The sequence below is a fragment of the Hevea brasiliensis genome, chromosome 15 (assembly GCF_030052815.1).
Source record: "Hevea brasiliensis isolate MT/VB/25A 57/8 chromosome 15, ASM3005281v1, whole genome shotgun sequence".
Lineage (NCBI taxonomy): Eukaryota > Viridiplantae > Streptophyta > Magnoliopsida > Malpighiales > Euphorbiaceae > Hevea > Hevea brasiliensis.
The window spans coordinates 66,955,098-66,968,120 of NC_079507.1; the positions used below are offsets into that span (position 1 = coordinate 66,955,098).

The 13,023-nt window shown below is 37.6% G+C and overlaps 1 protein-coding gene across 1 annotated transcript; it reads right to left on the reverse strand.

Annotated features, from left to right (window-relative positions):
• Nucleotides 1-471: 471 nt before the first annotated feature.
• LOC110668804 (tryptophan synthase beta chain 1) lies at nucleotides 472-3,475 on the reverse strand. Its single transcript, XM_058136348.1, has 4 exons — nucleotides 3,071-3,475; nucleotides 1,787-2,586; nucleotides 1,595-1,689; nucleotides 472-822 (listed from the first exon to the last, which is right to left on the reverse strand). The coding sequence occupies exons 1-4, from the start codon at nucleotides 3,419-3,421 to the stop codon at nucleotides 647-649; spliced, it is 1,422 nt and encodes a 473-aa protein (XP_057992331.1). The 5' UTR covers nucleotides 3,422-3,475; the 3' UTR covers nucleotides 472-646.
• Between the last annotated feature and the right edge of the window lie 9,548 nt (nucleotides 3,476-13,023).

The window sequence follows — 13,023 nt, forward strand, 5'->3', positions numbered from 1 at the left end:
TATAGTCCTCCTACTCCTTGCTCCCAACAAAACAATATAAAATGATAAGTGAATAAAAAAAATTATTAAATAATTATAATTAAAATTTTAAAGATCCAAAATATAATTAAATTTATACTATTAAAATTAAAGTGGAAATGAAAATGTTAATTATATATCTAAAGCCAAACATAAATCATCTTAAAGTCTTTAATAACAAATATTAAGGACTAAAAAAATTATTTCTCAATAAGCAAAAGCATGAGCGTTTAACAGTCCACATCTATCATCCAAGCAAACACATCCTTCCAAAATAAAAATAGCAACAGAAAACTCAATTTTCAATACTCAGAATCACCCTTAGCTACATCTAAATTTCTTTGCTATATAAGACTAAGAGTATGCTTTATAATAATTTCTTGATTAATACTAATTCCAAAGCAGACAAGCTTTTACATTATCTAAATGTATATTGGAAGAGGGAGAAGAAAATGCTGCAACTGGATTTGCCATTAACTGTAGTCTGGTCCCATAAACATATATGATAGAGAATACCCAAAAGAAAACAAAAGAAACAAGGAGAAACAAAATCTAATACTTATAACACTAAAACAGGGATTAATCAGTTTATTGTCAAATAAAATAAATTACACCATAAACACCATTACTAAACTTGCAAATATTTTATGGCGGTCTGCACATCCTTATCCCCTCTGCCACTGCAGTTCACTACAACCTTAGCTCCATTTGGGAGAGTTGGGCTGAGCTTCTCCAAATAAGCCAGGGCGTGAGATGTCTCCAAAGCAGGTATTATGCCCTCTAATCGTGATAATCTCTTGAATGCTGCAGACACAAAGCGAAACGGTAACTAATTAGAAAGGGTTAAAATTGTTAAATATATTATCATTATTATTATTAGTAAAAGGTATAAATGTGTGATAGAAAGAAGCAACTCCAAGCATTGGTTTGTGGTAGTTGTAATACATGAACTGCTACACTTTTAATGATGGCAAATTATTGTAACAACCTGAGAATCTCAATAAGCTAGATCAAACAACTGGTAGTAGTAGTTTTTCCCTCAGAAGTATAAATTTCCTGTTCCATTGATTTTATAAGTGGGATTGAATTATCACTTGATTGATGCATTTCTTTCTTTTCAAAATGGAAGCGAGATAGAGAAGCTGAGGACTACAAATGTTGCGCAATCCTTCCAACATACCTTGTGAGTACCAAAAATTGCAATTATGTGAAGTAAAAGAACCTGTCCTTGTAATATTTCTCATAGAAAGATAATCAAACATCTATGTCAAGATTTTATGCAAATGGATCAGAAGACAGCTTATAATCTGCTGGGAAAGAGCTAAAGAGTGGCTCCTAGGTTGGGAACTTCAAAAATGAAATAGCAACTAGCAAGTCCTCATGACAACAAAACTATTTGCACACAGAACACGTAGTTTACAGATAGACAATCAACAACATGCAGTAAGCATAATAAGAAAAGGCCAATCTTCAAAACACAAGCCATAATTTACAGATAGACAATCAACAACATGCAGTAAGCATAATAAGAAATGGCCAATCTTCAAAACACAAGCCATAATAGAATTTTATATACCTTCCAATGCCTCCTCATCTGTGACGCTGTAGTATTCAGCACGTCCTTTCTCTTTCAGAAAACTGTGCTCAGGTCCAACTCCAGGATAATCCAACCTATACAAAAACAAAGATAATATATAATCCAAGGAAAAAAAAAAGATTGCAATATTCATATCAAAAACCAACTTTAAAAGTCAGTTATAACCCTTACCCTGCACTAATAGAATGAGGCTCAATTATTTGTCCATCATCATCTTGTAATAAGTAGCTCATAGCTCCATGTAAGACCCCAACTTCTCCTTTGGTCAAAGTTGCTGCATGCTTACCACTATCCAAGCCTAAACCTGCAGCCTCCACACCAATCAACCTAACATCCTTGTCTTTAACAAAATCATCAAAGAGTCCTATGGCATTGGAGCCTCCACCAACACAAGCAACCAGAACATCTGGCTTCCCACCCCATTTTTCAATTGCTTGTTTCCTTGTTTCTCTACCAATAATCTTATGGAACTCCCGAACCATCATGGGATATGGATGTGGCCCAGCTACAGATCCCAAAATATAATGGGTTGTCTCCACATTAGTCACCCAATCTCGAATAGCTTCTGATGTAGCGTCCTTCAGTGTGGCTGTTCCAGAATGGACTGCCCTGACCTCAGCCCCAAGAAGCCGCATCCTGAAAACATTAAGTGCCTGTCTTTCCATATCTTGTGCACCCATGTAGATAATACACTGCAAGCCAAACCTTGCACAAACTGTAGCAGTTGCAACTCCATGCTGACCAGCCCCAGTTTCAGCAATTATACGCTTTTTGGCCAAACGTTTAGCAAGCAAAACTTGCCCAACGGCATTATTGATCTTATGTGCACCTGTGTGATTAAGATCTTCCCTCTTGAGATAAATGTGCGGTCCTTCACCATTAGGACGCCTATAATGCTCTGTAAGCCGCTCAGCAAAGTAGAGAGGAGTTTCCCTACCAACATAATCTTTCAAAATCCCAGCTAGTTCATTCTGCAATATAAATATTTGTTTCATACAACATTATGGGAGAGAACACTAAACATCAATAAGAAAACAGCTTCCAAAAAATAAAATTGAACTCCAGAAATCCCCTAAATAATTATCAGGAAAAGGAGACCCTTCTTATTATAGCGAGCTATTCCTTTTAGGTTGCATTCAGGGCTGCTATTTAGCAACCATAGAGTGGTTTGTGTACTCACAATTCACATAAGTTAACAAGACAACCAGACCAATAAATCCAAAATGTAGTATAACAATATAGCAGCAGATCCATTATATGTCTACGAAGAAGAGAAAACTCGTCTAGCTTTCCTCTGGAAAGATTAGAAAAAGCAATAACTTTTTGAAGAAAACCAAAAGTGGATATAACGCAAATAAAACATAAGTCAAACGGATTTTCCAAACAATTCATTGAATTGAATAATCAATAAGTCTCAAAAAAAACACCAAAACGCCCAACAACAAAAGAATTTACCTGAAAATCTGGGTCATCTTTGAGGGAATCGAAGGCGGATTCGAGCTCAGAGAGAGCATGCATTAGGGTTTCAGGGACATATTTCCCGCCAAATTTACCAAAACGGCCATAATAATCGGGCCGCTGCCACAGAGCCGGGTCAGAATCCTCCTTCCCCTCCATCTTGACAGGAGCCTCTCTAGCCAAAGTGCAAGAGACGGAAAATCCAGCAGACTTAGAAGAGGATGATGGGCAAGGCGTAAATTTGCCGAACTTGAAGGGCAACTTGGATGAAGAGTAGGGATTGGAGAGAGTAGAAGAAGAAGAAATGTGAGCTCTGCAAAAAGAAACCGGCGCAGTAGCAGCGGCCATTAGGGATTAGCTTTTGGAGTTGGCGGCGTTGTGACTTGTTTATTTTGGGTGGATGCGACATGGGATTTATAGTTACAATCACGTGAGTTCGGTTTCAATTTCTTGTGCACTGTACTTTCATTGCTGACGTGGCATTTTACTTCCGTTGCCTTGCCTTGGTCTACGTAAGACATTTTCACATAGTTGTGAAAATGTCGAAACAAGGCATATGGAAACACACGTCACTTCCCACCGACCACCACTAATATAGCGAAACAAGGACAAATATAATAATAAATGAATTTAAGGCAAATCATTCAAATATTTTCCATATTAAATATAATTTCCTTTTTTAAATTATTATTATAATTATTTTCATAGACAAATTAGCTTCTAAATATTTATCAAAAAACACTAAATTGGAAAATTTTTTATATTAATTAATCACATATTATTAATAAAATTAAAACAATTAGAATAATGTGGGAGATTTCTTTCTTATTTAATATGATTATATGGGTTGCCAAATGTGCGAATAAACCTACTCCATGCATTAACTTTTTTTTTAATGAATCGGCATTGCATTAGCAGTGTTGAGTTGTTTTAAGCCTGTAATTAAGAGAAAATTTTATAAAATAATAAGAGGATTTTTAAAGTTTTAAAATTTTAGTTATTTATTTAATGTTATTTGTATTTTTTTAAATAAAATTTTTAAACATTTTTTTTAACATAGTAAATTAATAAATTAAGAAAAATTTCTTTTTAAAATGTTTAAATAACTTTAAAATTTATAAAAATTCAGAACTTGTAACACCCCTGATTTTTTATATATTATTATTGGGCTTCGTGTAGGTATCCTCAATTCGCGGAAATTCGACAGTTGTCCGGATCTGTGAATTTCCTACGCATGCATCACCTACCGGAAAAGTCTCCGAATTGGATCGAGGTTTTGGCTACCCCACCATTGTCAGGCATCCCGAACGCGTTCCCGAAGTCGGAATCGGCAAAGGTAAACCCGAACCTTGCTTTTTCGTAATTTTCTAGTGCTTAAATAGGATTAAAAATCCATAAAATATTTGTGGTAGCTTAGAAAATTACGATTCTTTTTGCAATAGCTTAGTAATATTTCTAAGGACCAAGGCGTAGTTTTATAATTTTTAGAGCTTATTTGAGCAGTTTTTGTAAAAATGATTAATTATAAGGACTAAATTGAAATTTTACATATTGTGATGAATGATTGATTTGATGGGCCCAGGAGGGGCTGTGTGATGTGATTGAGTTGTGGATATATGGATTGTGGATATAGAAGTGTGTTTTGAGCCCTTTTGCAGTTGGGTAGGTCCTAGGTATAAGGAGACTCACGGATTTTCGCACGACTTAGGACGTATTGGGTCTTTTCTTGATTTGTTTTGAGTCATTTGTATTAAATAATTGTAATATAATTGTCGTGTGAGCCGATGCCTTCTTCCTCCGCCACCGCCACAAAGTGATTGCCAAGTCCGTGGAGTAAAATATTAATTTTAATTGTAATTTCGATATTATTATATGTCGGATGCCCATGCATCACTTATATGCATATAATTATATAGTTAAACTCTAGGCACGATTTATGTTGCATTGATAATCATAAAGTGCCATGAATGTTGTTGCGGTAATTTGGAGCAGCAGCGTTGGCGCATGCGTGTGATGTGGTGTGGACTATGGATAGGACGGGTAGTCACGCTTGAGTTCTTCATTGGGACCCGATCCTTCGAGGGGTAGTCACGCTTGAGTTCTTCTGGGACCTCGATTTGGTTATTAAGTGGAAGTCCGAGCCGAGTTCTTCACGGCACCAGTTGGATTTAAGAGAGTCAGATAGGGATCACCCCATATATTATGATTGATGTTACAGGGTGCGTGAGTGCTCCAAATTTACCTTTTTGATGTTATGATGTGAAAATGTTGTTGATATTGCATTTCACTCTACATGGTGCATTAGTTTTAGATAGTTATAGAGATTATGGTTAAAATTGATATTTTACTCTCTGAGTCGAACGCTCACTCCTGTTCAAAAATTTTTACAGGCCACAGGAGGATATTTTATTCTGGGTTAACCTGCTTTTCTACTTCGCAGGTTGTTTATCAATATTTGTGTAATTTTATTTACTCCTAGAATTTTCGCATGTGTTAGAAGTATTTATTGATTATGGTCTATAATATTATTATCATGTTGGACCTATAAACGTATAATGATATGCATGTTTGATGGATTGGATGAGGGAGCTGAGCTCCCATTTATTATTATGAGGATATGAGTATGTGGAGGGTGAGCTGAGCTCCCCAATTGAGTATTTATTGTGTTTACAGTGTCGGGTGAGTCGAAAACTCCCGCTGGAAAGTCCATTTTATGGCCTGACTCGTCCGCTTGTTTTCTTGATAATCGGGCCCAAATGGGCCTTAGAGTTGGGTTAATGAACAGCTTAGGCTTACTACGCCCTGGGGCTTTAGGTCGCCTGTGTCCTAGTGCCGGTCCGGCCCCATAGGTTGGGTCGTGACAAATGTGGTATCGAGCTTAGGCTCCATTCATAGGGAAAATTATCTAAGTGTTGGGAAGAGTCTACTAGAGTCATATGCGAGTATAGGATTCTATTTGCCTTTTTCCTGTAATTCTTTGTTTCTAGATTCTACATTATGCCTCGGGAAATATAAGATTACCTCGCTTAGTGTCTTGATTTTCGTGGAGTACATGTAAATGTGAAATAGAGTTAGTAGACATGTGAGATCTATCATGAGGATACGACTCCAAGAAATGTTATATTTTTGTCAAGATGGGTTTAAATGGTGTGCCCATTTCTGTAAGACACGAGTACATAAAAGTGAGTCTTAAAAGTACAATTGCCCTAGATAAGGATGAGGATACCACTACCGGCAACATCGGTAGATGACCCAATGTAATAAGTTTGTGATAATAGAAGATTCGTGAGAGATAAGAAATTAGGAGATCTAGTCTGTCAGCACGTAACCTAGTAACTATACAATGTTCTCGATGTCCGCTCCGTAGTCGCAGATTACGCATCCGACATGAGATTATTGTTTAGAGCTGTGCATCCCCGTGGTGCTCCATAATGAGGGTGTTTGAGATGGCTTCGCTTTGGTACAGCTTATGCCGTAACGCAGTTCTATATTTTCAGAGGAGTTGGGAACTCCTGGCTAAGAGTCTAGAGTTAGAATATTTAAAGGTCACAGTTGGGTGATAACTAGAGTCATTGACTCATTACTTCAAAGATGAGCTAGAGTTACATCAAGAGTTGTCATCAGACCAGGTTTCGGACTAGTTGCAAAGTAAAGGTGACACTTATAGAGTGAGAATAGTATACCTTGTGTGTATCAGTATGGAATAAAGTACAACTCTACTACCTAGAGAAGGTCGAAACTATGAATTGATGATTTATAGAGCTATGATATGATAAAAGAGTCATTAACTTGACATGGTTCTGGCAAGGTGGTAGATGTAGTACCTTTGTTGCAGCAAGTTAGGATATAGTCCTATCTTTTCGTAATGGATCAAGGTTATTACCGATAATGATGACTTATGGAATAGTGTCCCGGATGGGACCGTAGAGTGTGGTAGAGAGTAGTTGGCTCGGTATCCTGGAGAGGATACAAGTTCCATTATAGGAATCATATATAATCAGATCACGATGGATGTAAATCCTTTGAATTGGATGACGGGTTTGGGTGCCCGAAATCTTAAGTTTTGGAATTGAGTAAACATGGAAAATAATAATAATAATAATAATAATAATAATAATAATAATAATAATAATAATAATAATAATAATAATAATAATAATAATAATAAATAAAATTACTGCAGAATCAGTTCTCGAGGTAGTAAGGGTATTATGTAAGCTAAAGGATAAGAATAGAGATCATACAATAGAAGTATGATCAGTAATTTGTCGAGTTCCTTTCTAATTTCAAATTATTCAAAACAATAGTATAATCTAATTATAATAGTGTTAAGAGTAATAAATTAGCGAAGATAAATCACAGAAGGCCAATGGATAAAGAAAGTGCAGAATGAAAGTTTGGGCAATTGATTGCAGATGCAATATAATCTAAATGCTAGTGGAAGTACTATCTAGAGTGATCAAAGGACCAAATCTGAGTAGCACAGACATATGATAACGCGATAGAGACTCTGAAAGATATAGTTAGCAAGTACAACTATTATGTTAGGAAGAAGAATGGAACCAGGGATAGAATAGTCAAGTTCTATTTTGGGTAAGACAAAGGAAATAAATGAAAGGACAACCTAAAGAGCGCATAATAAAAGGAACAAAGTTAAGATATAGGATAGGCTAAGTGTTATTCTTGGCAAGGAGAATGACAAGGATGGAAAACCCAAAATGGGACCACATTAGTGAGAAAAGTGATGGAGGTATGGAATACAATAATAATGAGTAAATGTTAGAAGGTGTGCGATGGTATTGCGGACTACCTAAATAGGTAGAGAAAGATAAGTTAGTAAGCAGTAAGTTGAATAAAAGTCAGTCTAAGGGATCAAATAGGTATGATGAGAGGAAAAGAATGATAGATAATGACACATAGGTTTTAGGTTAGACTTTTGAGATAGTGAGAAGGTAGTTAGAGGTTCGTTATGAATGTTAGGCAAACATTTTTAGTGCGATCAACATAATCACTTTGTAGTGAAGCAATAACGACAGGACAATAGTAGGGGTAGAACGAAAAGTGACAAGTCTGGATGGTTATAAATCACTAGAAAGTTCAAGGATCAAATTAATGACCCTAGATAAGGGTGGAATTAGTGTTGGAAGAATTTATTAGTGAGAGAAATCTTTCAGGAATCAACAAAAGTTAAGGGCACAATAAAAACGATGATAGATATGAATCATAGGTCGAGTATAAGTAAAGTTAATAAATTATAAAATATTATGTCAAGAAGGAAAATGGTACGGTAAAGGGTTCATGCAGATGATACCTTATAGGTAGAGCATAATTGTGCTAGGAGATGATGAAATTTGGAGAGAAAGACCAAGAAACTTAGGTGAAACGTTATAATATGACAATCGGGTGTAGTTGAATATAAGAGGATATTTTCTTTCTTTTCAAGTTTAGCTTGTGCTTTTGGTTCTAGAAGGTTATATAAGGAACAGAAACTGAGTCAAGGAGACCTAGTTATTGAGAGTTTAGTAGGCACAAATTCATACATAATTTCCTGATATGAGAATGACAAGAAGTGCATACCTAGTATTAAGTATGAAAGGACTAACAGAGTAATGACAGGAGTTAAATTGAGTTAGCTACTAAGGCTTGCAACTGCTTTAAACTCTGAGCCGGAGGAAGTACTATTTATGGTTGAGATTCAATAGATGAAATTGTTGCTGATGGGTAATTTGAGGTTGAAGTTTAGAAAGCTATGGGCAGTATATATGATTATATTAAGGAGAATGAACACGTGAAGTATCTTGTTTGGAATTAAGGCATGACACATATTTCCTAAAGCCGTGTTAGTTCAGATGGAACTTATAGTTTATGGGGCTCATATTCATCCAGATAAGCAATTTCCTACTAAGGTGATAGGGAATGATAATGTTCGATAGTTAAGTTGGAAAAAAGGGGATACAAGAAAAAAAAAATTTTCTATGAGTAATTATAAGTGTTACATAAGGTGAAGAATGTGCTGGTAGGAGTAAATCATAGGGTTAGAATTCTTGAAGTAATGAAACTAGTATTCAAGATAAGACTAAGAAATAAAAAGAAAGTTAAAGTTGATGATGGGATAGACATCTTTGAAGGAAAAGGTGTAAGGATGAGATAAGACTAAAATTAAGGAATAAGTACAGCAGGTTGAAATGATACCGACAATACCAAAAATAGGAAAAGGGAAGTAGATAAGAGGCAAAGGACAGGAAGAGAGCTCGATAGAGTCAGTTATAATGATGAGGATAAGGAGTGTCTAACCACCGCCTGTGTTAACACTACCTATGAGCGGTGAAGGATACACTGTCTTCGTGACGCCCAGAGTTGGCCTAGGTGTGTTTTGATGCGGAATGGAAAAGTAGTGGCTTATGCTTCAAGGCACCAAGAGGCATGAGCGTAACTATCCCACCCATGATTTGGAAATGGCGGTGTAGTCTTTGCACTAAAAACTTGGAGACACTACCTGTATGGTGAAGTGTGCGAGATATACACCGACCATAAGAGTTTGAAGTACATCTTCCAACAGAGGGATTTAAACTTGAGACAGAGGAGATGGATGGAGCTTCTGGAAGACTATGATTGCCCCATCCAGAACCACCCTGGGAAGGCCAATGTATTAGCAGATGCTTTAAGCATAAAATCTTCCGCGCTTGGCGCACATTTCACAGAGAAGAGACCGTTGATTCAGAGGTACATGAGTTGATGGATCAAGGTTTAATCCTAGATCTTTCAGATGAGGGGTATTGTTGGCTCACTTTTCGGTGAGGCGGACTTGAGGGACAGAGTTAGAGTTTTCCAAACACGAGACCAACAATTGATGAAGATTATAGAAAGAGTACAAAGAAGGTGAAGGTGGTGAGTTCGGATTTGCCAATGATGGCGCCCTAGTGCAAGGTTCTAGGATATGTGTGTCCGATGTGGACAACCTCAGGAATGAAATCATGCGAGAGGCACACTACACACTGGATAGTGTCAACCCAGGTTCCACCAAGATGTACCATGATGTGAAAGATATCTATTGGTGGAATGGCATGAAGAGAGACATAGCAGACTTTGTGTCCAAGTGCTTGACTTGTCAGAAGGTGAAGTTTGAACACTAGAGACCGTCAGGGAAGCTGCAAGAGCTCCCTATCCCATAATGGAAGTGGGAAATGATCACTATGGATTTTGTGACTGGGTTGCCTCGCACTACCACGTGAGGATATGATTCGATATGGGTAATTGTAGACACTTGACCAAATCACTCACTTCTTACTCAGAAGACTACATACTCGTGGCACAAGATGCCCGCTCTACATTCGAGAAATAGTCGATTGCATGGAGTTCCGCTTCCATAATATCCGATGAGGGCCCCATTCACTTCTTGGTTTTGGAGAAAGTTGCAAGAGGCACTTGGCACACAGCTGAACTTTAGTACGGCTTTCCACCCTCGCATGCACGGACAAATTGAAAGACAATCCAAACATCTGGAAGACATGCTTCGCATGAGTGTTTTGGATTTTGGAGGTCAATGGGATGATCACTAGCTTTGGTGGAGTTTGCCTACAACAACGCTTATCACTCCAAAGATAGGAATGGCACCCTATGAGGCACTATATGGAAGAAAGTGTAGGTCTCTCTGTGTTGGACAGAAATGGGGAAGCGAAGGTGCATGATGTAAACCTAGTGCAAGACACTTCAGAGATAGTTCCTTTAATCAGTGGAATGATCAAAACAACTTTCAAGAGGCGTAAGAGTTATGCACTGCACGGAGGGATGTGGAGTTTACTGATGGCGACTATGTATTCCTAAAGGTTTCTCCAATGAAGGGAGTCATGAGATTTGGAAAGAAGGGCAAGTTGGCACCTCGGTATATTGGACCTTTGAGGTTACCGATAGAGTTGGAGCAGCTTGCTCACCGGTTGGAGCTACCACCCAACCTCTCTCACGCTCATCCCGTGTTTCACATCTCCATGCTCAGAAATACATTCCCGATCCTTCTCATGTATCGCAATGGATGTGATAGAGCTAAAAGAGAACTTGACATTTGAGGAGCAACAGAGCCATAGTGGACTACCAAGTGAGACAGCTGAGATCAAAACAGATCCCTATGGTTAAGGTTTTGTGGAGGAGTCAGTCAGTGGAAGAGGGCACCTGGGAGTTAGAACGGGATATGCGTGGCAAGTACCCTTATCTGTTCAATGTGTAATCATGTACTTTAATTTTGTCTTGTGTAAAATTCGAGGACGAATTTTCTGTAAGGGGGGGAAGAATGTAACACCCCTGATTTTTTTATATATTATTATTGGGCTTCGTGTAGGTATCCTCAATTCGCGAAAATTCGACAGTTGTCCGGGTTTGTGAATTTCCGGCCAGACATACCCGCTACCGAAAAAGTCTCCGAACTGGATCGAGGTTTTGGCTACCCCACCATTGTCAGCATCCCGAGCGTTCAAGTCGGAATCTGCAAAGGTAAACCCGAAACTTACTTTTTCGTAATTTTATAGTGCTAAAATAGTATTTAAAATACATAAAATATTCGTGTTAGCTTAGAAAATTAAGAATCTTTTTGCAATAGCTTAGTAATATTTATAAGGACCAAGTGTAGTTTTATAATTTTTAGAGCTTATTTGAGCAGTTTTTACAAAAATGATTAATTATAAGGACTAAATTGAAATTTTACATATTGTGATGAATGATTGATTTGATGGGCCCAGGAGGGGCTGTGTGATGTGAATGAGTTGTGGATATATGGATTGTGGATATAGAAGTGTGTTTTGAGGCCTTTTGCAGGTTGGGTAGGTCCTAGGTATAAGGGAGACTCCGCCGGATTTTCGGCACGACTTAGGACGTATTGGGTCTTTTCTTGATTTGTTTTGAGTCATTTGTATTAAATAATTGTAATATAATTGTCGTGAGCCGAGATGCCTTTCTTCCTCCGCCCACCGCCACAAAGTTGATCACACAAGTCTGTGGAGTAAAATATTAATTTTAATTGTAATTTCGATATTATTATATGTCAAGATGCCCATGCATCACTTATATGCATATAATTATGTAGTTAAACTCTAGGCACGATTTATGTTGCATTGATAATCATAAAGTGCCATGAATGTTGTTGCGGTAATTTGGAGCAAAGCGTGCGTGATGTGGTGTGGACTATGGATAGGACGGGTAGTCACGCTTGAGTTCTTCATTGGGACCCGATCCTTCGAGGGGTAGTCACGGCTTGAGTTCTTCTGGGACCTCGATTTGGTTATTAAGTGGAAGTCCGAAATGAGTTCTTCACGGCACCAGTTGGATTTAAGAGAGTCAGATAGAGATCACTCCCATATATTATGATTGATGTTACAGGTGCGTGAGTGCTCCAACTTTACCTTTTTGCTGTTATGATGTGAAAATGTTGTTGATGTTGCTTTTCACTCTACAGGGTGCATTAGTTTTAGATAGTTATAGAGATTATGGTTAAAATTGATATTTTACTCTCTGAGTCGAACGCTCACTCCTGTTCAAAAATTTTTACAGGCCACAGGAGGATATTTTATTCTGGGTTAACCTGCTTTTCTACTTCGCAGGTTGTTTATCAATATTTGTGTAATTTTATTTACTCCTAGAATTTCCGCATGTGTTAGAAGTATTTATTGATTATGGTCTGTAATATTATTATCATGTTGGACCTGTAAACGTATAATGATATGCATGTTTGATGGATTGGATGAGGGAGCTGAGCTCCCATTTATTATTATGAGGATATGAGTATGTGGAGGGTGAGCTGAGCTCCCCAATTGAGTATTTATTGTGTTTACAGGTCGGGTGAGTCGAAAACTCCCCGTTGGAAAGTCCATTTTATGGCCGACTGTCCCGCTTTGTTTTCTTGATACTGGGCCCAAATGGGCCTTAGAGTTGGGTTAATGAACAGTTAGGCTTACTACGGGCCT

What these genes read in the sequence shown, in the direction of transcription:
- LOC110668804 (XM_058136348.1), bottom strand. Translation starts at nt 3,421, where the DNA reads ATGGCCGCTGCTACTGCGCCGGTTTCTTTTTGCAGAGCTCACATTTCT. An exon ending in AAGATGACCCAGATTTTCAG is followed by an intron (nt 2,587 to 3,070) that starts GTAAATTCTTTT and finishes TTTATATTGCAG; the next exon opens with AATGAACTAGCTGGGATTTT. An exon ending in AGATGAGGAGGCATTGGAAG is followed by an intron (nt 823 to 1,594) that starts GTATATAAAATT and finishes TTGTGTCTGCAG; the next exon opens with CATTCAAGAGATTATCACGA.